At 40.3% G+C, this 27174-nt stretch overlaps 1 protein-coding gene across 1 annotated transcript in view; it reads right to left on the reverse strand.

Annotated features, from left to right (window-relative positions):
• The window catches only part of KIT (KIT proto-oncogene, receptor tyrosine kinase), a 153833-nt gene that overhangs the window by 15772 nt on the left and 110887 nt on the right, over positions 1–27174 (reverse strand). Inside the window, exons 10-18 of the mRNA XM_058192657.1 lie at positions 25694–25800; positions 24050–24176; positions 19731–19835; positions 15988–16098; positions 14092–14233; positions 7929–8005; positions 7164–7291; positions 6324–6446; positions 121–232 (exon numbers count right to left, since the gene is read on the reverse strand). Of these exons, the coding sequence (XP_058048640.1) occupies positions 121–232; positions 6324–6446; positions 7164–7291; positions 7929–8005; positions 14092–14233; positions 15988–16098; positions 19731–19835; positions 24050–24176; positions 25694–25800 (1032 nt within the window). The remainder of the gene's footprint in view (positions 1–120; positions 233–6323; positions 6447–7163; positions 7292–7928; positions 8006–14091; positions 14234–15987; positions 16099–19730; positions 19836–24049; positions 24177–25693; positions 25801–27174) is intronic.

Consider the following 27174-nt stretch of genomic DNA (forward strand, 5'->3'; position numbering starts at 1 on the left):
ATGCTGACCCTGATTCCCACGCCCTCCTCCTCCTCTGATTCAGCTGCTGGAGGGGCCAGCAGCCGACAGGAACAACACTACCTGTATAAAGGACATACGTGATCACCAGGTGGACATTACCTAAAGAGAAGAGTTCCCAAAGCAGAATTCCATAAGACCAAACATCGCTCTCAAAGGTGTACACACATTCGAAAATACTCTCCGGGGCCATCCACTTCACAGGAAGCCGTGCCTGGGGAGACAAAGGAAGAACATGTTACCAAAAAAAAAAAAAAAGAATAATCGATAAAAGATCTTATCCTATACAAGGTGAAATCAACAGTGATTTCAACGGATTAAACATTTAATCAAATGCCTCAGTTAGCTTTCAGTACAGTAATTGTTAATTAATCTTGTTGTTATAAATTTGTATGTAATCACATATATCATAAAAACAGTCCCTCGTTGCAGGAAGGAAAACTACAAGAATACTAAAAATTAAATTGGATAGATTAACACTTAAAATATAGGATGTTCTTGAACAGGTCTCTGAATTGTTGGAAGTGTGGTCACAAACAAGGGACGTTCTACCACATGTGGTGGACCTGCCCTAAGATTAGGAAATTTTGGGGAAAGATAAAAAACTGGCTGGATGAAATAACAGGGCAGAAAATAGAAAAAAAAACCCGGAACTATTCCTATTGGGCATTCTGGAAGGGAAAATGGAAAGAAATATATAATATATCATATTACACATATTGACACCATGTAGAATTGTGATAGCACAAAATTGGAAACATCCAGATATCCCTCCAGACCAAATTATAATTAAAAAAAAATATGAATGTGCAGAAATGGACAGATTATTGATAGAAATAAAGGAGAGGGAAGATACTGAGTACTATCGAATATGGAATAGATGATATTCCTGGACGGAGAGTAAGCATAAAACTTAAGAGAGATTTTTGTCATGAGACTGAATTCTGAATAGAGGTTAAAGGTAAAGTAAAAAAGAATGTTGGTTTATAGAGATACTTACAAGTAGAATCTGTATATAGAGGTTAAATAGGATAAGAGATACCGAAGTAGGAAAAGCTGTTATGAGTAATATAATTTTGACACATTTGTCTTTGTGTCTTTTATATTTTGTTTTTGTTTTTGTGGATTGTGGTTTTTTTGGTATTGTGTATTTTAACTTTTGGAAATTCAATAAATATTATTTTAAAAAAGTAAAATAAAATAAAGGAGAAGGAAGGAACAGAATATTTTTTTAACCTGGGATTTGTTTTCCCAATGGTTAGCTAACAGAAACAGAAATTAGAAACTCAAAAGTTTAAGAGAATGATCAACTATACAGTGAAAGTTTATTAGTATGGATAAACAGATATTATTATCATTATGTGATTATCATTAATGCTATGAATATTAGTGTTATTATTACTATTACTATTTTTCAAAATTAATTGTACCCAGACAACACACTATTCAGGTAGATATTAAGATATTATCATTATGTGATTATCATTAATGCTATGAATATTAGTGTTATTATTACTATTACTATTTTTCAAAATTAATTGTACCCAGACAACACACTATTCAGGTAGATATTGAGATATTATCATTATGTGATTATCATTAATGCTATGAATATTAGTGTTATTATTACTATTACTATTTTTCAAAATTAATTGTACCCAGACAACACATTATTCAGGTAGATATTGAGATATTATCATTATGTGATTATCATTAATGCTATGAATATTAGTGTTATTATTACTATTACTATTTTTCAAAATTAATTGTACCCAGACAACACACTATTCAGGTAGATATTGAGATATTATCATTATGTGATTATCATTAATGCTATGAATATTAGTGTTATTATTACTATTACTATTTTTCAAAATTAATTGTACCCAGACAACACATTATTCAGGTAGATATTGAGATATTATCATTATGTGATTATCATTAATACTATGAATATTAGTGTTATTATTACTATTACTATTTTTCAAAATTAATTGTACCCAGACAACACACTATTCAGGTAGATATTGAGATATTATCATTATGTGATTATCATTAATGCTATGAATATTAGTGTTATTATTACTATTACTATTTTTCAAAATTAATTGTACCCAGACAACACACTGTTCAGGTAGATATTGAGTTTCTATGTATTCTAATGAATACAGTAGAACCTCTGGCCACGAACGCTTCTGACCACGACCAAATCAGATTCCGACCAAAAAATTCACAAGAATTATTATTATTTTTTTGCGGCTGATTTTCCCTTCCACCATTTTTTTAATGTAAGTGCTAAATTTCCAAAATTAGGTTTGGGTCACGACCAAATCGGGTTGCAACCAAAGTTATGGAACGAATTATGGTCATGACCAGAGGTTCTACTGTATATACACGTGATGGCGAACCTATGACACGCATGCCAGAAGTGGCACAAAGAGCCATGTCTCTGGCTACGCGAGCCGTCACCCGTTGCTCTTCTGGATTCCAGCGCGCTGGGCAGCTGGTCTTCAAGTGCGTGGGAGCACTGGAAACCAAAAGAGCAGATGCCTGGTGCGCAAGCATGCGCCAGGAAGATGATCTTCTTCTTTCCGGTGCGTGCATGCGCACCAGCCACCTGATTTTCCGGTTTCTGGCATGCATGCACACACAAAGACCAGGTGGCCGGTGTGCATTCATGCACTGGAAACTGAAAGATCATCTTCCGGGCGGAAACATGTGCCCGTACACTCTTCCAGTTTCCTGCACGTGCACACACGTGCCCTTACGCTCCCGTTTCGGTACTTGGTGCCGAAAAAGTTCGCCAACCGTTTAATCTTTAACGAAGATTAAAAAGGAAGGATACTATAAATTAAACTTTTTGTTGTTATTCCCATTCAACAATTAAAGAGAGCAAGTGCCCCTGAGAACTTAGACTTGTTTTCCTTTGGGGAAGAGTATCAGCAATGGGTAGAGCAGATTGAAACCATTTGTTACCATACAAGAAATGGAAATTACAGTCTCTCTTTTACCCTCCCTTTCAGAATGAGCAAATATGATCCTGGACAAAAGGATCAGTAAATTAGTAAATTAAGGATAGCGTCTAAACTTTATAAATACTCTTAAACTTCAAGCCCAGTGAATTAAAATGTAGCTTCTTGGCTTGTCAACTAAAACTTCTACTGATGAATAATAAAAGTTATTTAATAATTATGCAGCAAATCAATTCCTATCAGCTAGGAAATACAATAGGGCACTGATTGTCCATATAATATTAAACAATCCCACCAAGATATTTAAGGAAATGTTACTTCAAAGGTTTTATGAAACTTCAATCTGTCTAATAGAAATGATGAACAATCTAGTTTCACGAATGAATGAATGAATGAATTAGGAAAGGAATTAATTAATTCCTTTCCTGGCTGCTCTTGCCAATAATTTTCTTTGAGATGGACAATATGATACCATCTCATCTGATCCTGATACAGTTTAATTGCAGTTGTATCTGAGCCACAATTCCCAATTGTAGAATCCAATACATTGGATTTAATTTGCCACAATTCTCCACTTAAACTAACCAAAGACTTTTCCTGTAATAATCCTATGGTTATTGATTTCATTAATTCCATATATTCTGTATCTTTATTAATTTAAAATTCATTTCTTTGCCCATTTGCAATTCCTTTCAAGTCAAAATCTTGTAAATTCAGCTTTACATTATTACCCAAGGAACCATGTAACCAATTTTAAAATACCCAGCAAAAGTTGGATTTTGGATAGAGATTCCTTGGATTACATTAAGAAAAAAAAAACCTCTGAAATTTGGATTTGTCTAATACAGTTTTTTAATCGCTACTATACAATTCCTGTTCTTTGTTACAACTTCTATAGCAAAGTATTGATCATTATTGTTGGCTTTGTTACTTGAAGTAACAAAGTAACAGTTAAACTTTAATGGATCTCATTATATATTTCATCCAATGATGCAAGAATCATAAATTTATTTTGAAGTTTAAGGAAAGGAATCTGCATTATTATTTCAATTAATCCTACAAAGGAAAGCCTTTAAATTAAGAGAGGTAAATTCTATATCAAGAATGAATGGAATCATTATTGGTAAAAGCCAAATGAAATGCTGACTCCTATCACTTTAAAAGAGGATCAGTATTTCCTTAACATATTTTTATTTATTTATTTATTTATGTTCATTTTTTATTTATTTATTTTTGTCAAGCATGTATTAAATAACAGATATAAGCATAAACATGATTATGAACACATGAAATGGATACGGATAAATGGGGACAGTAGGCACGTTGGTGCGCTTATTCACGCCCCTTACAGCCCTCTTAGGAATGGGGTGAGGTCGACAGTAGACGGTCTAAGGTTAAAGTTTTGTGCTTTAGGTTAGCCTAGATAGAGTGAAGGAACATCTTCTACCTCCTTGGGTCCAGTTACAAATACCCATTTTTCTAAATCATTCTGACCACAGGCAACTCAAGGTAGCAAAAGCTCTTCAACTAGACAAATGGAATGCAATTTGCCTATTGCCCACCTGCAAGCTGTTATCCTGCAATTTAAAACAACCAAGTTGTGGATAATTAGTCAGAGGCTAGAAATTATATCTGATCTCACCATTCATTTGGTCAAACACACACAGTCCCTATTAAGGGGCCTTCAGACACAAGTTTCTTGCTTGTTTAATAATATTTGTTTTAAAAATATGCAATAAAATATTTTATTTTATTTTATTAAAATAGATGGAGAAGAAATGGAGGTAGTGACAGATTTTATTTTCCTGGGTTCCAAGATCACTGCAGATGGGGACTGCACCAAGAAATTAAAAGACACTTGCTCCTGGGGAGGAAAGCTATGGCAAATCTAGATAGCTTACTAAAAAGCAGAGACATCATCCTGCCAACAAAAGAGCGTGATGGTTTCCCAGTTGCAATGTATGGCTATGAAAGTTGGACCATAAGAAAGGCTGAGCGCCAAAGAATTGAAGCCTTTGAACTCTGGTGCTGGAGAAGACTCCTGAGAGTCCCTTGGACTGCAAGGTGATCAAACTGGTCAGTCCTAAAGGAGATCAACCCTGACTGCTCTTTAGAAGGTCAGATCCTGAAGAGGAAACTCAAATACTTTGGCCACCTAATGAGAAGGAAGGATTCACTGGAGAAGAGCCTAATGCTGGGAACGATGGAGGGCAAAAGAAGAAAGGGATGACAGAGAATGAGGTGGCTGGATGGAGTCACTGAAGCAGTCGGCGTGAGCTTAAATGGATTCCAGAGGATGGTAGAGGACAGGAACGCCTGGAGAAACATTGTCCATGGGGTCGCGATGGGTCGGACACGACTTAGCTACTAACAACAACAACAAACTGTGAAATGCCTACATCCCACTTTGAATTTAACGTGAAAAGATGTGGTAGTAAAAATCTGTGCTAAAAGAAAGAAACAAACTTTTGTGTTCCAGCCTTAGATGAACTGAATCTTCATTATCACAGAAGACTGCTTCAACTGCATCACCAATACCAGGAAGAGATTACAAGTTTAGAATAATAATCAGACTAACTAGAATAATAACTTTATTGTCACTTTGAATGTACACTAATCGGCATACATTAAAATGAAATTTCATTGCATACAGTATGGTTATGTAGTGTATACAAAATTATGCATATACCCACATATATTACATGACACAGCGAAACAACCCAGTCTAGTTCGGATATACATGATGAGAAAAACGAATCTTGCAAGTTTACCAGATGGATGACACAAGGGACAAACCTGTTACAGAATCTGATAGTCCGGTTAGAAACACTTCGAAACCTCATCCCAGACGGGACCAACAGAAACAGACCGTAAAGTGGGTATGTGGGTCTCTAACAATGCTTTGAGCTCTAAGCACCTAGTGCTGAGAAGCATCATCCTGAATAACGGGAAGCGAGCTTCCTATAATCTTCTCTGCTGTCCTTACCACTCTCTGTAGGGACTTTCTATCTGAGGCACTGCTGCCACTAAACCAAACAATGATGCAGTTTGTTAAAAAGTTCAAAGAAGAGATGAAGAAGTTTATATCAGGGAAACCATTTGAGAAGACATTTCTATCAGGGAAGCCATTTGCAGTGAGCTAATGAAAGGCAGGAGGAATCTCCTTCATACATTTTTGTTTGGAAAACTAGCCAAATCTGGGTGTTCCCTTCCCAAACTTTCTATCTTTAGAGAGAAGAATCACTACGGAGCTAATTGGTATGATTTATGGTCCATAAACTAGAGTTTGATGCTACCACCAAGAGAGACATAGGTTGGATCAAACATACTTACATTTCCTTTGACCACATAATTTGAGTCATTCCTGATGTCTCTTGCAAGGCCGAAATCACAGATTTTGGTTATCCGTCCATGAGTAAGTAATATATTCCTTGCTGCCAGGTCTCTGTGAATGCACTGAAGGAATACAATTGCAGAACATAAGGCAGGTAAACCAAAATAATCATCAGCACTGCAAATGACTATATAGAGAATATGATGGGAGTTTCAATGATTCATAGTAGAACTCAGGTTTTTGAAGATTAAAGGTGGAAGAATCTAAGAAATGCAAAGCAGCTACGTGTTGTCGCTATATATACAAGATGATCCTACATTAACACAAAAAATATGCGTTTCAACCTTGTACAAATTTCCATTCACAAATCATATCTGTCAATGTTCTGAGTAATGCATCCAAAAAAAAATCAGAGCAAAGAGCTGCCAGAAGGCAAGAGCAGCTAAAGCAAAATTTTTCTTATTTTCCTCCCCAAAAATTAAGGAGCATCTTATACTCTGAAAAATATGGTAATATTTTTTAGAAGTTATGTAAAAGGGCACTGAAGAACTTGCAGATTTCCTACCTATCTGCAATTGGAGATGCCTTCCCCAAAATTGGTGCTACACACTGCCTATCTAATATAAAGGCAAAGACTTAAAAAAAAAGTGGAACCAAAGTTCCTAATGATTATACAGGATAATTCAGAGATTGTACTTCTCTAAAAGGTTTACTAACGATGAAAATACAGAGAACATCATGATTCTTATAGGAAAGGCTTCCCTGGGAGAAAATACGACAGTCTAATATCATTCTGTACATATATATAAAAAAATCAATTTTCTTGAGTTTCTACTTACATTTTTAGCTGAAAGAAAGCTCATCCCCTTTGCTACCTGGTAAGAAAAGCTTAACAGATCTTCAACATCCAGAGCTAGTTCATCATCTTCTAAAATGGCAACAGTGACATCCTGATTAGCCAATGATCCTAAGCAGAACATATGGGAACAATAAATGGAGAAACAATGTCATGTGGAAACAGAGCATGGGACCAAGGTCCTACAGAAATGCTATTCAACTACAGAAAATGCTATTTATTTGATGCTATTTAATGTTATTTAAGAGGGACATGGTGGCTCAGTGGCTAAGACGCTGAGCTTGTCGATCAAAAGGTTGATAGTTCAGCAGTTCGAATCCCTAGTGCCGCGTAACAGGGTGAGCTCCTGTTACTTATCCCAGCTTCTGCCAACCTAGCAGTTTGAAAGCATGTAAAAAATGCAAGAAAAATAGGGACCAGCTTTGGTGGGAAGGTAACAGCGTTCCGTGCACCTTTGGCATTGAGTCATGCCGGCCACATGCGCTGGCTCTTTGGCTGTGAAACGGAGATGAGCACTGCCCCCTAGAGTCGGGAACGACTAGCATATATGTGCAAGGGGAACCTTTACCTTTTACCTTAATGTTATTTAGCTTCTTTTTTTTTTTAATGTAAATTCCCCCAGCCAACATAACATTGTAAAATTGTTTTTACTTCTTTTTAACCTAAATTTTATTTTAAGCGGCCACATTTAAATAAATATCAACAATTTCAGAACAAAGGTTCCCATCCTTTTTTTCCCCCAAATTACCTAGTCTTTTAGTGGTTTTGGCGTGGACGATTTGAGAAACTCCAGGTTTCATGTCCATGTACTCATTGGCGGCATCACTGTGTATGGAAAGAAGAGGGAATATGAGATTAATTCATACATGGGGTTCAAAGAAAGAACATCTTTGACAAGAACAAAAGAAGCATGTGAAATCTTCAATTGCTAAATAACCACATTTCTTGAAAAGAAATGGAAATCTATTATTAACCTGATGAAAGGTGATGATACCTAGCTATGAAACTGAAGATACCACTGTCAGTGTTACATTTGAATTCTGATATTCTACGGGAAAGGAGCTTAGAATTAACCATGAAAAAACAGTTTAAATAATAAGTTATTCGGGTTGAAGAAGGTTAATCTTCTTTACGGAGCCAAAAAGCTTTCCCCTTTTCCAAAAGCTATGTTTTTGTAGGAAATTCCCTTTATTAATTGACTGACCTCCTGAAAAATGATTTATCACTGATTCTGTTTGAATAACACAAATTAAATAAGAAAGCAGCAAGTTGTAACGTTCATTTTGTGTGCAGATAATTTCTTGTCAGAAGGAATAGTTTATCTTGACCTGGTAATTGTTTTATCTGATTATTTAACCTCCTGAAATAATTTCTACTTCATATTATATATACTTTGGGCAAAAATAATTTAAAAATTAAAAGGTTCTGATCTCTATTAGCACCTGACTATAGTTATTTCATCTTGTCTAACTAGCTGTCAGATCCAAGCCAACTTTGGCTAGTTCAAAAAGCTAAGAAGAAATAGATTTCTTTAGCACATCCGTAGGAAACCATGTAATATTAACTATAGTCATTGTGGGCCTGAATAATTTGGATAATTAGTGGAGCGATATTTATGATCCAATGGGTTAGTTGGAAGAGATGCCCAAAGGAAATGAACTGGACTATGATTCCTAAATAAATTTGTAAGTCTCAAGCTAAGCGGATTTGTCACAACAATCATGTTGCTTCACTTTTACCCATGCAAGTTGCTTTGTTTTAATACAAGGCACCTGGCCATCACCAGGGACCATTTCCATGGAGACAGGTTTTCCACGGACCAGAAGGGGTGTGGTTTCATGCGCTGCTTGCATTCCATGGATGGAGATCGCTTGTTTGTGTGGCTGAGTTTCTGGCAAAGCACAGACTATTGCCGGTCCACGGACTAACCGGGGTTGGGAACCCCTGCTGTGGCAGATGATTGAGGCTGAGCCCAAGGGAGGGATCAAATACATCATCAGTCTTGAGTCTCTTCACGCCCGCAAGAGATGTTAGGTCCAGCCCACCTTGAATTCCTGGGATTCTTATCTACCACCAATGTGCTTGGGCCGTTAGTAGCTCATATTCTTGTAGAGAACTTGAGCTGCCAATAAATCTTTATACCCATTTGAACTGCCAGGATTTCCTGATCTCCCTGGTGCTTCACAGAAACAGTCTGAAAAAGTGCTTCCCTGGAATTCCTGAAGATGCTAAATGCCCTTAAAACAGGGGTGAAATCCAGCAGGTTCTGACAGGTTCTGGAGAACCAGTAGTGGAAATTTTGAGTAGTTCAGAGAACTAGTAGCAGAAATTTTGAGTAATTCGGTGAACTGGCAAATGCCTGGCCCCAGAGTGGGGTGGGAATGGAGGTTTTACAACATTCATCCCACAGGAGTTGGGAGGGAATGAGGATTTTGCAGTATCCTTCCTCTGGAATGGGGTGAGAATGGAGATTTTGCAGTATCCCTGCCATGCCCACCAAGCCACACCACACCACACCACACCACACACCACACCACACCACACACCACACCACACCAAGCCACGCCCACAGAACCAGTGGTAAAAAAATTTGGATTTCACCATTGCCTTAGAAGCCTTGTGTGTTCTTGTTAAACTCTGATTACTGTGCCCATTGTGTTTACGATATAAATACTCCCACTCTGGATTACAAATATCTTAATCAGTACTTGGTCTTAAAAACGGATGCTTCCTTAGAAAGGTACTCCAGAGCTTGTTTGCTCTATAACGGAGACATATCAGGAAACCAACTCCACAGGGCTCTATACGTTACAGCAGGAATGGGCAACTATGGCTCTGTTTATGACCTGTGGACTTCAATTCCCAGAATTCCTGAGACAGCATCCTTGGCTTGCAGTAATACACTATTACAAGTCTACCTGTATTTTACCTTCCCTCTCTCTTATATCCCACCCCACTGAGTCAGAAAGGAGTCATTTTTCTTAATTCTACCTTTTTTCCCCTCTCAACTTAAGGAATGTTTCTACACATGTTGTTTCTTTAAGATTCTGAATATTCCCTTCACGGCCATCTCTGTGGCTCTCTGTGGTTTGGCAAAGTGATAATTGTAAACCCCCAACATTTTGTCTGACTCAACTTTCCAAAGCCGGGTGATACAATTTTGTCATGACAAAACAAAGACAAAAAATTGATGTTGTAGGTTTCCAGTCAACCTTAACACATCAAAGTTACTCAAAAATACATTCCCCAGTGTGGCCCACTCTCAATCCAGCTATACAGGTGAAGCCATTTATACAAGTATCTTGACCTACTGCCAGTGGTGGGTGTGGCTTGGTGGGGGGTCATGTGACTGGGTGGGTGTGGCTATGTGGCTGCAGGATCAACGAAGCTATCGAAGTGCTGTCCCGGTGCCTGGAAGCCGTGCGGGTCTGGATGGGGAGAAACAGGCTCAAGCTCAATCCCTCCAAGACAGAGTGGCTGTGGATGCCGGCATCCCGGTACAGTCAGCTGAGTCCACGGCTGACTGTTGGGGGCGAGTCATTGGCCCCGATGGAGAGGGTGTGCAATCTGGGTGTTCTCCTAGATGGATGGTTGTCTTTTGAAGATCATTTGGCGACCGTCTCCAGGAGAGCTTTTTACCAGGTTCGCCTGGTCCGCCAGTTGCGCCCCTTTCTAGACCGGGATGCCTTATGCACGGTCACCACGCCTCGTGACGCCTCGCCTGGATTACTGCAATGCTCTCTACATGGGGCTCCTTGAAGGGCACCGGAGGCTTCAGTTAGTTCAGAATGCGGCTGCGCGGGTGATAGAGGGAGCCCTCGTGGCTCCCATGTAACACCCTCCTCGCAGACTGCACTGGCTACCTGTGGCCTTCCGGGTGCGCTTCAAGGTTCTGTAACTATCTTCAAAGCGCCCATGGCATAGGGCCGGGTTACTTACGGGACCGCCTGCTGCTACCGAATACCATTCACCGACCGTGCGCTCTCACAGAGGGACTCCTCAGGGTGCCGTCGGCCAGGCAGTGCCGGCTGGCGACACCCAGGAAGGGCCTTCTGTGGGGCTCCCACCTCTGGAACGAACTTCCCCAGGACTTCGCCAACTTCCGGACCTCCGAACCTTCCGTCGCGAGCTTAAAACATATCTATTCATCTGCGCAGGACTGGATTAGATTTTAAATTTATACGGGTTTTAATGGGTTTTATTATTTATATTGTTCTTTTTTAATTATTTGGCTGTGTAGAATAAGTTTTTTAATTGATATTTTATTCTGTATTTATATGTACCTTTTTATTTGCCTGTGAACCGCCCTGAGTCCCTAGGGAGATAGGGCGGTATACAAATACGATAAATAAATAAATAAATAAATAAATCAAAAGACAGAAATTAACAATGTCCTGCTGGAGCAGGGTTGGACTAGATGACCTCCAGGTCCCTTCCAGCTCTGGATTATCCTCTGAAGCTGCGTCTAGTGCCAGGTTTGTAGTCCTTCCTTCCTCTCTTTTTCCCCTCTCAACTTAAGGAATGTTTCTACACATGTTGTTTCTTTAAGATTCTGAATATTCCCTTCACGGCCATCTCTGTGGCTCTCTGTGGTTTGGCAAAGTGATAATTGTAAACCCCCAACATTTTGTCTGACTCAACTTTCCAAAGCCGGGTGATACAATTTTGTCATGACAAAACAAAGACAAAAAATTGATGTTGTAGGTTTCCAGTCAACCTTAACACATCAAAGTTACTCAAAAATACATTCCCCAGTGTGGCCCACTCTCAATCCAGCTATACAGGTGAAGCCATTTATACAAGTATCTTGACCTACTGCCAGTGGTGGGTGTGGCTTGGTGGGGGGTCATGTGACTGGGTGGGTGTGGCTATGTGGCTGCAGGATCAACGAAGCTATCGAAGTGCTGTCCCGGTGTCTGGAAGCCGTACGGGTCTGAATGGGGAGAAACAGGCTCAAGCTCAATCCCTCCAAGACAGAGTGGCTGTGGATGCCGGCATCCCGGTACAGTCAGCTGAGTCCACGGCTGACTGTTGGGGGCGAGTCATTGGCCCCGATGGAGAGGGTGTGCAACTTGGGTGTCCTCCTGGATGAACGGCTGTCTTTTGAAGATCATTTGACGGCCGTCTCCAGGAGAGCTTTTTACCAGGTTCGCCTGGTTCGCCAGTTGCGCCCCTTTCTAGACCAGGATGCCCTATGCACGGTCACTCACGCCCTCGTGACGTCTCGTCTGGATTACTGCAATGCTCTCTACATGGGGCTCCCCTTGAAGGGCACCCGGAGGCTTCAGTTAGTTCAGAATGCGGCTGCGCGGGTGATAGAGGGAGCCCCTCGTGGCTCCCATGTAACACCCCTCCTGCGCAGACTGCACTGGCTACCTGTGGCCTTCCGGGTGCGCTTCAAGGTTCTGGTAACTATCTTCAAAGCGCTCCATGGCATAGGGCCGGGTTACTTACGGGACCGTCTGCTGCTACCGAATACCATTCACCGACCCGTGCGCTCTCACAGAGAGGGACTCCTCAGGGTGCCGTCGGCCAGGCAGTGCCGGCTGGCGACACCCAGGGGAAGGGCCTTCTCTGTGGGGGCTCCCACCCTCTGGAACGAACTTCCCCCAGGACTTCGTCAACTTCCGGACCTCCGAACCTTCCGCCGCGAGCTTAAAACATATCTATTCATCTGCGCAGGACTGGATTAGATTTTAAATTTATACGGGTTTTAATGGGTTTTATTATTTATATTGTTCTTTTTTAATTATTTGGCTGTGTAGAATAAGTTTTTTAATTGATATTTTATTCTGTATTTATATGTACCTTTTTATTTGCCTGTGAACCGCCCTGAGTCCCTAGGGAGATAGGGCGGTATACAAATACGATAAATAAATAAATAAATAAATAAATCAAAAGACAGAAATTAACAATGTCCTGCTGGAGCAGGGTTGGACTAGATGACCTCCAGGTCCCTTCCAGCTCTGGATTATCCTCTGAAGCTGCGTCTAGTGCCAGGTTTGTAGTCCTTCCTTCCTCTCTTTTTTCCTCTCTTCCTCTCTTTTTTCCTTTCTTTCTTTCTTTCTTTCTTTCTTTCTTTCTTTCTTTCTTTCTTTCTTTCTTTCTTTCTCTCTCTCTCTCTCTCTCTCTCTCTCTCTCTCTCTCAAATAAACCCCCCACACCACACTTTTTGCCTACACCCCTCATTGTTTGCCTAGCAGGCTTCAGCTTTTTTAAAAGTTAAAAAAAAAAAAGCCTCTGACGATCAGGCACCTCAGCTGAGATTGTCAGAGCCTTGTTTTAACCCTTTAAAAGCATTTTTTTTACAACCTCTTCGGCTTTTAAAAGTAAAAAAAAAAGAAAGATCTGACGATCGCATGGCTCAGCTGGGCGGGTAGGGGGGGGGCAGGGATTTTTGCTACCGGTTCTCCGAACCACCTGCCGCCACTGCTACCGGATCGACTGATCCGGTCCAAACCGGGAGCATTTCACCCCTGCCTACTGCCATTAGCTGGGCACTGAGGCTCTCTACCATTCTACTTCTCTTTTTGAAATATATAGCATGAAGACAATGAAATGATGCTCAGCCCAAGATGAATGTATAACGATAATAAAAGAATAACTGAAACTCCCTCTTCAATAGAAGACTAAGTGCTAAAGACTTGCGCACCATTAATCCAGAATTTGCATCCTTGCACGGAAAGCAGCTTCTTGCATGGATATGGACCCAGGCTATTTAAAAAGCTTACACGAAAGATACTTCTGTAGTCTGAAGAATAGTGAACTGATAAACAAGAAGAGTCAAACCCCCCGCCCCCCCGCCTGTACACGGCTTGTAAAACAGGGACAAGTTTCTAAAAGCCAAAAGCATACAAAAATCCACTGTGATTTCTTGGGCATAACTGCCAATTCTGGCAACACAGCCTTACTACATGTGTTCTTTCTGAAAGAGGATGTTCTTGTAAGCAGCAGTTTCTTCGGGCCTCTGGCAAATAAACGAATCCCGTTTCCTCCTTAGGAAATTCAAAAGGTCGCCATAACAGCAATATTCAGTGATGACCAAAGTAGGACCTGCAGATGTAAAGGAAGTGTGAAGAGAGGGTGAATTCTGCATTCTGTCTGAGACTTTTTTAAAAATAAATAAATAAATAAATAAAGATTATTTGTCTACGCGTACAAAAATGGGCCTTTTCAAGCCGCACTATAGATTAGTGTTTTGGCTTGAAAAGTCAGAGCAAAATTACGTCAGCAACATCTTCATTCAGAAGCTTGGGTTTTCATCCCGATTAAAATGCCGTCATTTCCAATTAATTATTCCCACACATCAATAGGGCTGCAGTGCAGAAAGACACATACACAAACACACACAGAGTAAATCCTGTGTTAATGGCGCAAACCAGATACATCTGCTTCATTTTAAAGGACTCCTTCCTGAAGGAACATTTCCATTCCAAATACAACCTTTTAACATTTATTCTTTTGATTTACCCCACTTATTATTCATATAGTAATGTTAGAAACAACAATAAATATTATAGTTCTTAGTGTAACAAGGGGGGGGGGGAAAGCACACATTTGGACAGAATAGTCTATTAAGACTGAATGCCTTTTAGAAAATATATAAAAAATGGCCGAATCAGATTGTCTATCATACAAAATATTTTTATATCAAAGATGCGTGTTCCCAATGCTTGCCAGCTAATAAAAAAAATTGGAATATATAATAATATTGTCTGGAATTTCAATTATTGAATGCAGGGCTGATGCGAGTAGATCATAATAATTCCCTTAGCTATCTTAAAGCATCTTTTGCTAACTAGCCTTTCTAGAAAGTTTGTCAAAGGAAAACTACTCCTTGTTTATGTTGCGATGGATATCATAAAAAAAAAATATAAACCACTGGTTGGGGCAGAAAAACAGGTAAAGGCACAGATAAAGCCTTATTTACTATATAATACAGTAAGTAAAAGTAAAGGTTCCCCTCGCACATACGTGCTAGTCGTTCCTGACTCTAGGGGGCGGTGCTCATCTCCGTTTCAAAGCCAAAGAGCCAGCACTGTCCAAAGACGTCTCCGTGGTCATGTGGCCAGCATGACTAAATGCCAAAGGCACACGGAACGCTGTTACCTTCCCACCAAAGGTGGTTCCTATTTTTCTACTTGCATTTTTTACATGCTTTCGAACTGCTAGGATGGCAGAAGCTGGGACAAGGAATGGGAGCTCACCCCGTTAAGCGGCACTAGGGATTCGAACCGCAGAGCTGCCGACCTTTCGATCGACAAGCTCAGCGTCTTACCCCCTAAGCCACCGCGTCCCTATAATAGAGTAGATAATCAACAAAATAAGCAGTTTGAAGGCTCTTGATCGGTATTCTTGTAAGTCAAATGGATTCACTCTGAGAATACTCCATTATTTCCTCTCTACCCACAAAAGATAAGGCTGCGTTATATGCCTATTGAGAGCCTGTGGACTGTTTTCCCACAGAGATTGCTCTAATTAGAATTCAAAGCTTTGCAAACTTTTGTGTTACCTGAATCGCTGGCGGCCTCTTTTATATTTAGATTACACCCATTCTGTCTTTATGACACTTCCCAGCCTTGGAGTAAGATGACCATGGGTTCAAACGAAAAGATTACTTATTTATAATGAGATACACAGACATTATGAATTCCTCAGGGTGCCAGAAATAATGAAAACAGGTTTCCGTCACTGCTTGGCCTCAAATACACAGCCAGGCCCTTATTCTTAGAAACGCTGAAGTGTGAACGGCTATCCTTCCTTCCTTCTCTTCTGAAGGCACTCAACAAGCACCGTCAGAATCCTACCTCCAATAGTACAGGCTCCGAGCAGGTTCACAATATTGATGTGATTGCCAAGGTAACTCAGCACCTTCAGTTCTGACATTAAGGCTTCTTTTTCGGTGAAATGAGCACTGGCTAGAAAAAGAAAAGATGGAACTCAGCAAATGGACGTGAATTAAAAAAAAGGAAGGAGGAAGAAGGGAATATTAGATAGGTTTCCCGTCTTGAGTATAAAAAACAGTAAAAGTGGGATAAAAGCCAACAACCTTATTACGTAGTAGCAAGAGCAAAGAGCACTTAGACGCTTTATATCCCTCTCTAAGCGGTTTACCGAGTCGGCATATTGCCCCCAACAATTTTGGGTCCTTGTTTTACCGACCTCGGAAGGATGGAAGGCTGAGTCAACCTTGAGCCTGGTGAGATTTGAAGTGCCAAGTTGCAGGCAGGCGGCAGTCAGCAGAAGTAGCCTGCAGTACTTCACTCTAACCACTGCACCACCGTGGCTCTTAATATTCCAATATCAAACGATACTCAAAACACTTCTGGTCCCATATTGCCTGTTAGCTGCCAAAAGTCCTATCCAGGGGTGAAATGCTCCCGGTTCGGACCGGATCACGCGATCCGGTAGCAATGGGGGCAGGTAGTTCGGAGAACCGGTAGCAAAAATCCCTGCCCCCCCCCCCCGCACTGCCCATGCCTTGCTGTTCCTCTTCTCTGTCGCTGAAGCGCTCGATGGTGATATAGCTGCAAGCGGCCTTAAATGAACTGCCGCGGCACTTCAAAGGGCCGCACTACAGCTGATCAGCTGTAGGCAGCTAGTAGACTGGTGCCTCTATTTTTAAAGAAGGTAGACCGGGGCTTGTCAGTAAAAGGCAATTGGTAGACCGGGGCCTCTCAGTAAAAGGCAATTGGTAGACCGGGGTCTCTATTTTTAAAGAAGGTAGACCGGGGCCTCCCAAGTTTTGTATACTTTATTATTTTTATTATTTATTATTATTGACCATGCCCATTCAGTCACCTGACCACCAAGCCACACCCACCATTAAGCCACGCCCACAGAACCGGTAGGGAAAAATTTTAGATTTCACCCCTGGTCCTACCTAGATAATGTTAGCTTTTTTTAAAAAAATAATAATAATTTAAATACATGGTCGGGAAGCTAGGTTAATATACATGAATTCTTCTGAGCAAATAGAGGCCAGGAACATTCTTAGGAAATAAAATGGAGGTGGGGAGGGGAGGGAAAGCAACCAGCTACAGCCACCACAGTGAGTATTTTGTGAATGGCTCTAAGGTTGTTGTTGTGCCTGCCCTTTGGAACAACAAACCCTTGCAGATTTGTTTGGCCCTGGCCAAATGCAGCTGTTTCCTACACCTTCAAAGGACATGGAGCCTGTAGGTTGGACGAGCCTATCGCTGCGAACTTTATTTATTATTTATTTTATTTATTAATTCCATTTTTATACCGCCCTTCTCCCGAAGGACTCAGGGCGGTTTACAGCCAAATAAAAAGCAAAATACAAAAATTAAAAACATTTTAAAATCAAAAATTCAATTCGGCCGAAACAAATAAAAACAGTAATAAAAACCATAGTAAAAACCCACATTAAAATACATTAAAATACGTTAGGCCAGCCCTGCACGGCGAAACAAGAAGGTCTTTAACTCGCGTCTGAAGGTCCGGAGGTTGGGGAGTTGGCGTATCCCCGGAGGCAGCTCGTTCCAGAGGGCAGGAGCCCCCACAGAGAAGGCCCTCCCCCTGGGCGTCGCCAGTCGACATTGTTTGGCTGACGGTACCCTGAGGAGGCCCTCCCTATGGGAGCGCACAGGTTGCTGGGAGGCTATTGGTGGCAGTAGACGGTCCCGTAAGTAACCCGGTCCTATGCCATTGACATGATGGTGATGGGTTCAGGTTTTTATTACACTTGAGTGCCGTTATGTGCCACTATGCATTATTAATGCATCAGAGTTATTATTTTCCTCCTATTGATTTGAATCTTATTCCTCTGTCCAGAGTTTGCAATTGCAAGTTGGGTGGCTATATAAGATAATAAAGACATATACCAAGCTCTTAAGGAGCCATTAAGTGCCAGTAGGGACACCTGGTGCATTGTTTCATATTCTTTCCTTCCATGATTCGATGGTCTGTGGGAATTTCCTTGAAGGGGGGGTGGGGGAGAGGAAGATTTGCAGGCAGGGCGATGGTTAGATAAGAGGCATCTCAGCCTGCAAAGAGAATAAGGACATGAAGACATCTCAGGAGGAGGCCTCCCTACTTCTCTGGAAAGTAAAGACAAGGGGGAGGGAGACAGAGGTGGGCTTGACATAATTTAACAACCGGTTTGAAAATGTGCACACACACCTTGCGCATGGCAATTCGCTCACGTGCACCGTCCGTGCACACATGCGTGGGGCGTTAAAAAAACAGAGCGATATAGGATGGGATTGCACCCAGGTCGCAACTACCGGTTTGCCCGAACCAGTCCAAACCGGCTGAATCCCACCCCGGGAGGGAGAGGTCCTTTGAGACTTGCAAGATTAACGTCCGGCTCTCAAGTCAGTACAGACAAGAAAATAAAGTCATAAGTACTAACACTGACTTTATTGTAAAGTTACAGTAACACAATCTTGCAGCCTCCTTTTGTAGAGGCTCAAAAACACTGCAGACTGACCTTGATTCAGTGGTGAAATCCAATTTTTTTTACTACCGGTTCTGTGGGCGTGGCTTGGTAGGTGTGGTGTGGCTTGGTGGGTGTGGCTTGGTGGGCACGGAAGGGGAAGGATAGTGTAAAATCTCCATTCCCACCCCACTCAGGGAAAGGATACTGCAAAATCCCCATTCCCTCCCCACTTCTAGGGGAAGGATAGTGCAAAATCTTCATTCCCACCCCACTCTGGGGCCAGTCAGAGATGGTATTTGCCAGTTCTCCGAACTACTCAAAATTTCCACTACCGGTTTTCCGAACTGCTCAAAATTTCTGCTACCGGTTTTCCAGAACCTGTCAGAACCTGCTGGATTTCACCCCTGCCTTGATTTATGTACCTTGAGAGGCATCACAACTTCAAAAAGCAACTTTACTTTGATATGTTAACAGGTGGATTTGCTGGTTTTGAAAACGTCTTACTATATATTTTGATTTTGAAGCTCTTAAGGGTCAAACCCAATTCACTCCAATTGTCCCTCCAAAATAAGGCAATGTTACTAGGGTATTGACCTTACTGAGGAGACAACTTGGTTGTGCAAATTCTTCTCCAAAGAAGGTCTCCAGCTCTACTTTGTAATTTTACAGAATATTAATCAAGACCATCATGATACTCAAGGTAAGCTTCAGAGATATTTTTAAAGGAATCTGAGTTTAAAATGGTTTCAAGAACAGTTGATATTTTACAGTAAATGCTGAGGGATGGTGGCAACTTTACTGTTTTCCCTTTCACAGGAAGTGGAACATGAAAACATTCTGAAAAATCTCTTTCCTTCTCATAAAAATAAAAACTGCAGTCAGAACTGAAGAAGCTTCTTGGATAAGAAGTGAAATGTTTTCAAGGAAAAGTGAAGAAAGTCCAGTTGCCCCTTGAAAAATCATTTTGGGGGAACAACCATGACCTGGATGACCACGAATCTCCATAGACAAATCTCTAATGTTAGTATTTGACTCAGTTTTTGATAATATGTCTGCTTTGGTTCAGATGGCAAAAGCCTCTAAGAATTCAGGTTATATGACGCTTTGGAAGAAATTTTAAAGAAAAGGAATTGCAAGGAAACTTACGCTTGAGCATTTTCACAGCCACTCTCGTTGCCCCATCAGGTTTGAAGAGACCATAGGCAGTAGCTTCAACGACTTTCCCGAAAGCTCCAGCTCCTAGAATTTTACCTAAAGGTGTCCCAAAACACGTGAAAAGGTAAGCACAAAGCTTCCTCCAAACAGGTTGTCAATAAAGTTAAACACGTATAAAATTGGTTGATTTGAAAGCAATCAGAGAGCTCTCTGGATCCCAAAGCAAATCACCAAGATAGGGGTCTTGCCATTTATGCACTAGAAAAGAGCCAGAAACTACTAGATAGCGGGAAGAATGGGGTTTTTTTTGGCAGCTCAGAATCATTATGCCTAGCCACTCTCCTCATTCCTTCATTAGCAGGAGTACTGCGGCCAGTAGGGATCTATGGGGACTTCCTCCACTCCAGGCTTCTTTAAGGGTTATTGTTTCCGCTGATGAAGTTACAACTGACTTGCAAGCAGCAACGGAAAAGGAGTAAGCAGGACTACCAGCAACGCTTTCCCTTCTGCTATTATTTCTAGCAGCATAAAGTTTACAAAGAAACCTTCAAATTTCTAGGTTCTACCATATTGCAAGATCTAAAACGGACAGCTAACATCAAAAAGGTCATCAAAAAAGCACAACAAAGAATGTTCTTTCTGCGCCGACTCAGGAAGCTCAAACAGCCCAAGGAGCTGCTGATCCACTTCTACAGAGGAATTACTGAGTCTGTCATCTGCACCTCTAGAACTGTCTGGTTCGGTTCTGCAACCCAACAAGGCAGACACAGACTTCAGAGGATCATTAGAACTGCAGAAAAAACAATGGCTACCAACCTGCCTTGAGGGCCTGTATACTGCATGAGTCAAAAAGAGGGCTGTGAAAATATTTACAGACCCCTCACATAAATTGTTCCAGTTCCTACCCTCAAAACAACACTACAAAGCACTGCACACTAGAAAAACTAGACACAAGAACAGTTTTTTCCTGAATGCCATCACTCTGCTAAACAAATAATTCCCTCAACACTGTTTATTAAGTCTGCACTACTATTAATCTTCTCATTGTTTCCATCACCCATCTCCTTCCACTTACGACTGCATTGACTGTAACTTTGTTGCTTGTATTCTTACGATTTATATTGATATTGATTGTTTCCTGATTGCTTATTTGTACCCTATGACCAGTGGTGGGATTCAGCCAGTTCGCACCACTTCGGGAGAACCGGTTGTTAACTTTGTGAGCAGTTTGGCAAACTGGTTGTTGGAAGAAATCATTACGGCAGAGAACCGGTTGTTAAATTACTTGAATCCCACCACTGCCTATGACTATCATTAAGTGTTGCACCTTATGATTTTTAACAAATGTATCTTGTTTTTTTTATGTACACTGAGAGCATATGCACCAAGACAAAATCCTTGTGTGTCCAATCACACTTGGCCAATAAAAAATTCTATTCTATTCTATTAATATTATTGTTACTATTATGGTGATCGGGAAGCAGAAAGATCCCAAAAACAAGATACAAAACTTCTCTTTGTTGCTATTGAGTGGTCATACACAACTCAAGATATACAGCCCTACTATGATAGATTAGGCAACTCAAATGCATAAGTTATGCAAAGAGTAGACGTCCAGAAATCAGTCAGATGTTTGTGCTGTTTTCACTATATTTATCCATTCATGTGCCTTACTTTACTAGTTATGATAATACTAGTTATGATCATGATGAATGTATTTATGACAACTATGATCATGATTTATCACTTACACCTTTTATGTACACTGAGAGCTTATGCACGAAGAAAAATTCCTTATGTGTCCAATCACACTTGGCTAATAAAGAATTCTATAAGAAATTCTAGTTACCATCTACAGCAGGGGTAGTCAACCTTTTTATACCTACCACCCACTTTTGTATCTCTGTTAGTAGTAAGATTTTCTAACCGCTCACCAGTTCCACAGTAATGCGCCGTGTATTGTCATCTGTGCATGCCTCTCGCGCATCGTGGATTGGGTTTGGGGAGGCGCCAGCTACCAGCTCTGCTTGTCTGTTACAGCTGGGTGGTGTGGGGGGAGATGCGCGAGCTATTCTGGGATGAAGCTATGTTGTTTGCGGTTGCACTACAGCGCCATTTAGTTTCACTTATGTAACATGAATTAAACTTATGCGCAGGCAATACAAATAGTATATTTTCAGAAATTTAAATTGGGAATTTTATGAAAACCTAATGAAAATGTTTTTAAATAATGCTATGAATTTTTTTTAAAAAGTCAATTAAATTTTAAAAAAGGGAAGTGCTTCAGTATTGGACAAAACCCCTACCGCCCACCATGAAAGCTGGAACGCCCGCTAGTGGGCAGTAGGGACCAGGTTGACTACCACTGATCTACAGCAAGGATGTCCAACCTTGGCAACTTTAAGACTTGAGGACTTCAACTCCCAGAATTCACCAGCCAGCCATGGATACATGGACAGTGTTCAGAATATTTATAGGGCCATATTTAACTGGCATAGGGCAGGGTTACTTACGGGACCGCCTACTGCCACCGATTGCCTCCCACCAACCCATACGCTCTCACAGAGAGGGACTCCTTAGGGTGCCGTCCGCCAGACAGTGCTGACTGCCGACATCCAGAGGAAGGGCTTTCTCTGTGGGGGCTCCCACCCTCTGGAACGAGCTTCCCCCAGGGCTGCGCCAACTTCCCGACCTCTGAACCTTCCGCCGCGCAGGGCTAGCCTAGGGTTTTTAGTTTTAAATTTAGTTTTAATGGGGTTTTATACTATTTTAGTGATATTTTAATTTCGGCCTAATTACTAAGTTTTTTAATTGTTGTTTTTATTTGTATTATTCTTATGTTTTTATATGGCTGTACACCGCCCTGAGTCCTTCGGGAGATAGGGCGGTATAAAATTCAAATAAATAAATAATAAATAAATAAATAAACTTATTCCATAAGGGTGGGGGAAGAAGGGCAGCAAATCTAGAGCAATCTTCCTCTAAATCCTTTAGTTTTTTACTGATTCATTAAAAAGTGTCTTTTTCCAGTTACAGTATGTCGCAGAAGTGAATACACTCCCTCACTTTTTGTACATATTTAAGCATATCTTTTCATGTGACAACACTAAAGAAATGACACTTGGTTACAATGTAAAGTAGTGAGTATATAGCTCATACTCACTTTTGTTGCCAGCAGTTTAGACATTAATGGCTGCGTGTTGCATTATTTTGAGGGGACAGCACATTTACACTGTTATACAAGCTGTGTACTGACTACTTCACATTGTAGCCAAGTATCATTTCTTCAGTGTTTTCATGTGAAAAGGTATACCGTATTTTTCAGAGTATAAGACGCTCCGGACTATAAGATGCACCCACCATTTTTGATGAGGAAAACAAGAAAAAGAAATCTGCCTCCCAGCAATTTTGCCTCCTTGCAGCAAACAGCCTGCTTTACTTTCATTTTCATTTTCAGCATAGCTTGATTAGCACAAGAAGAAGAAAAAAATCTGCTCCCAGCAATTTACCTCCTTGCAGCAAGCAGCAGAGGCTTGCATAGCTATAGCCAATGGCAATCCCTGCAGCCTGAAATAGCTGAGAGTTGGGAGGCTGATCCAAGGGACAATCAACTTGTACTAATCAGGCTGTGCTGAAGCTGAAATGGGCTGTTTCTTCTTGCTGCTTGCTGCAAGGAGGTAAATTGCTGAGAGGCAGAGGCCAAAGGGTGGGGGACAGTGGGCGGGCAGGGCTACATTCGGTGTATAAGACGCACCCAAATTTTCACCCCTTTTTAGGGGGGGCGGAAAGGTGCATCTTATACTCCGAAAAATACAGTACTTAAATATTTACAAAATGTGAAGAGGTGTACTCACTTCTGTGACATTCTGTACATTGAGAGGCCTCCATACAATAGCCACATGACTCTGAAAAAAAATATGACTCCTTATGGTAATAGAATTCTCTCTTACAAGCAACTGTGATGGGGCAGGAATACCCACAGACTCCAGTGCTGCCATCAAAATGGCAGCTTCGCTCAAATACCTCTGCTGATTTCATACGTGCATACAACACTCAAGGTACATCTACAGAAAGACAAGAGCTGGCATTGTGTTGGCCCAATGGTGCCCTTGATCCTACCCACTTGGTCCTGCCTTTGTATTGAGATAGCATACTATGGCTGCCCTTCGTTGGAATGAACCGGTAAATCAAAAATCAAAAGAACAATCAGGCTAGGAAGAGAAAATGTATTTAAACTACGTCATCATTGATGTAAGGGTAGCAGAAGCATTATTGGATTGCCAGCAAGATTAAAATATCTGCAAACTAACCAAAACTGAGGCAGTTTCTTGGAAACTCCCATTTCTCATCATATGGAAGCTGTGTTGGGTCGATGTAGATATAGTTGTTTCCATTTATTTCATCAACTACTTTCCATTGTACCTCATATTTGGGTTTCTGGAATACAAGACATAACTTTTTTAAGTATTTAAACTGGTAAAGCAGCGGCAGGAAAAAAAAACACCTGGCATTCTGACAAGACACAATTACACACAATTCTTACCTGGAGATATTTATAAACAAGGATTATGACTATAACGCACATGAGTCCTGCTGCTACACCAAAGCCGATTAACAACGGAGTGAAAAGGCTGCGATTATTTTCTTGTTCTAGAGAGACAAGACACATGTAAAAATATGAAAACTTATTAGCAACTTGATTTCTGAAAATTTTTTACACTTATTTATAGATTGCCTTCGTTCTGGCATGTCTACGAGAAAGCTGGCAAACCTTAAAAGAAAACAAAAGCAGAATATGAAAATCAGTCATATTAATTAAAGCCTACACTCAAATTGATATTCAAATACTTCAAAAGGCTGGTGACAAAAGATGGGTCTTTACAGATTTATAAATGTTGAGGCAACAGATGTCAAACACAGGTACTGAAGGATTCTCAATTTCAGCATTTTTAACAGGCATCAACTTCAACTCCCCAGCCAGTATAAAAATTCTGGAAGCTGAAATCCATGCATCTTAACACTGCTGAGGTTGAGAAACATTATTCTATAGTTCTATAGAGCAGAGGTCTCCAACCTTGGCAACTTTAAGCCTGGTGGACTTCAACTCCCAGAATTCCCCAGCCAGCATTGTATGTATGTATGTATGTATTGTATGTATTGTATGTATTGTATGTATTGTATGTATTGTATGTATTGTATGTATTGTATGTATTGTATGTATTGTATGTATTGTATGTATTGTATGTATTGTATGTATTGTATGTATGGGGATTTGCGAGACTAACAACAGGATCAGATAGAGTGTTCCAGACATTTACTACTCTATTGCAGAAGTCATATTTTCTACAATAAAGATTAGAACGAATTACATTGAGCTTAAATCTATTGATAGCCCTTGTGTTATTATGGTTGAAATTAAAGTACTCATTTACAGGTAGGACGTTTTGGTAAATAATGAACTAAGCATAGGTCAGAATGTAGACGGTGTGGTTCGAGGCTATCCAGACCTAAGATTTCAAGCTTGGTGGGATAGGGAATTTTATCCTGAGCAGAAGATTTGAGTACTCTCCTAGTAAAATATCTCGGGACCCTCTCTAATGTATTGATGTCTGAAATACAGTGAGGGTTCCAGGCAGGTGAACAGTAATCAGAAGTATAGGTCTGGTAAAGGTTTTATATGCCCTAGTTTGGAGCACAGCGTTACCAGAGAGAAAACTCCGTAAAATAAGATTGACAACTCTTAATGCCTTTTTTGCAATGATGTTACAGTGAGCTCTGGGACTTAGAATTTTAGAAATGAGTACTCCTACATCCTTGACAGAGTGTGGGTCAACTTTTAGCTATACACCAGGTCAATGCTTTCTTTCAGAATTAAATCCTTAGTGACTGAAGTTTTACCAGGAAAAAAAAAACACCTGGCATTCTGACAAGACACAATTACACACAATTCTTACCTGGAGATATTTATAAACAAGGATTATGACTATAACGCACATGAGTCCTGCTGCTACACCAAAGCCGATTAACAACGGAGTGAAAAGGCTGCGATTATTTTCTTGTTCTAGAGACAAGACACATGTAAAAATATGAAAACTTATTAGCAACTTGATTTCTGAAAATTTTTTACACTTATTTATAGATTGCCTTCGTTCTGGCATGTCTACGAGAAAGCTGGCAAACCTTAAAAGAAAACAAAAGCAGAATATGAAAATCAGTCATATTAATTAAAGCCTACACTCAAATTGATATTCAAATACTTCAAAAGGCTGGTGACAAAAGATGGGTCTTTACAGATTTATAAATGTTGAGGCAACAGATGTCAAACACAGGTACTGAAGGATTCTCAATTTCAGCATTTTTAACAGGCATCAACTTCAACTCCCCAGCCAGTATAAAAATTCTGGAAGCTGAAATCCATGCATCTTAACACTGCTGAGGTTGAGAAACATTATTCTATAGTTCTATAGAGCAGAGGTCTCCAACCTTGGCAACTTTAAGCCTGGTGGACTTCAACTCCCAGAATTCCCCAGCCAGCATTGTATGTATGTATGTATTGTATGTATTATATGTATTGTATGTATTGTATGTATTGTATGTATTGTATGTATTGTATGTATATGTATTGTATGTATATGTATGTATTGTATGTATTGTATGTATTATGTATTGTATGTATTGTATGTATTATGTATTGTATGTATTGTATGTATTGTATGTATTGTATGTATTGTATGTATTGTATGTATGGGGATTTGCGAGACTAACAACAGGATCAGATAGAGTGTTCCAGACATTTACTACTCTATTGCAGAAGTCATATTTTCTACAATAAAGATTAGAACGAATTACATTGAGCTTAAATCTATTGATAGCCCTTGTGTTATTATGGTTGAAATTAAAGTACTCATTTACAGGTAGGACGTTTTGGTAAATAATGAACTAAGCATAGGTCAGAATGTAGACGGTGTGGTTCGAGGCTATCCAGACCTAAGATTTCAAGCTTGGTGGGATAGGGAATTTTATCCTGAGCAGAAGATTTGAGTACTCTTCTAGTAAAATATCTCTGGACCCTCTCTAATGTATTGATGTCTGAAATACAGTGAGGGTTCCAGGCAGGTGAGCAGTAATCAAGTATAGGTCTGGCAAAGGTTTTATATGTCCTAACTTGGAATATAGCGTTATCAGAGAGAAAACTTTGTAAAATAAGATTGACAACTCTTAATGCCTTTTTTGCAATGATGTTACAGTGAGCTCTGGGACTTAGAATTTTAGAAATGAGTACTCCTACGTCCTTGACAGAGTGTGGGTCAACTTTTAGCTATACACCAGGTCAATGCTTTCTTTCAGAATTAAATCCTTAGTGACTGAAGTTTTACCAGGGAAAAAAAAAAAACTGACATTGAAGAGGAGGTATTTTAAGTTGACAAACTCCTAA

Source organism: Ahaetulla prasina, chromosome 8, assembly GCF_028640845.1.
Source record: "Ahaetulla prasina isolate Xishuangbanna chromosome 8, ASM2864084v1, whole genome shotgun sequence".
In the NCBI taxonomy this organism is placed as follows: Eukaryota; Metazoa; Chordata; class Lepidosauria; order Squamata; family Colubridae; genus Ahaetulla; species Ahaetulla prasina.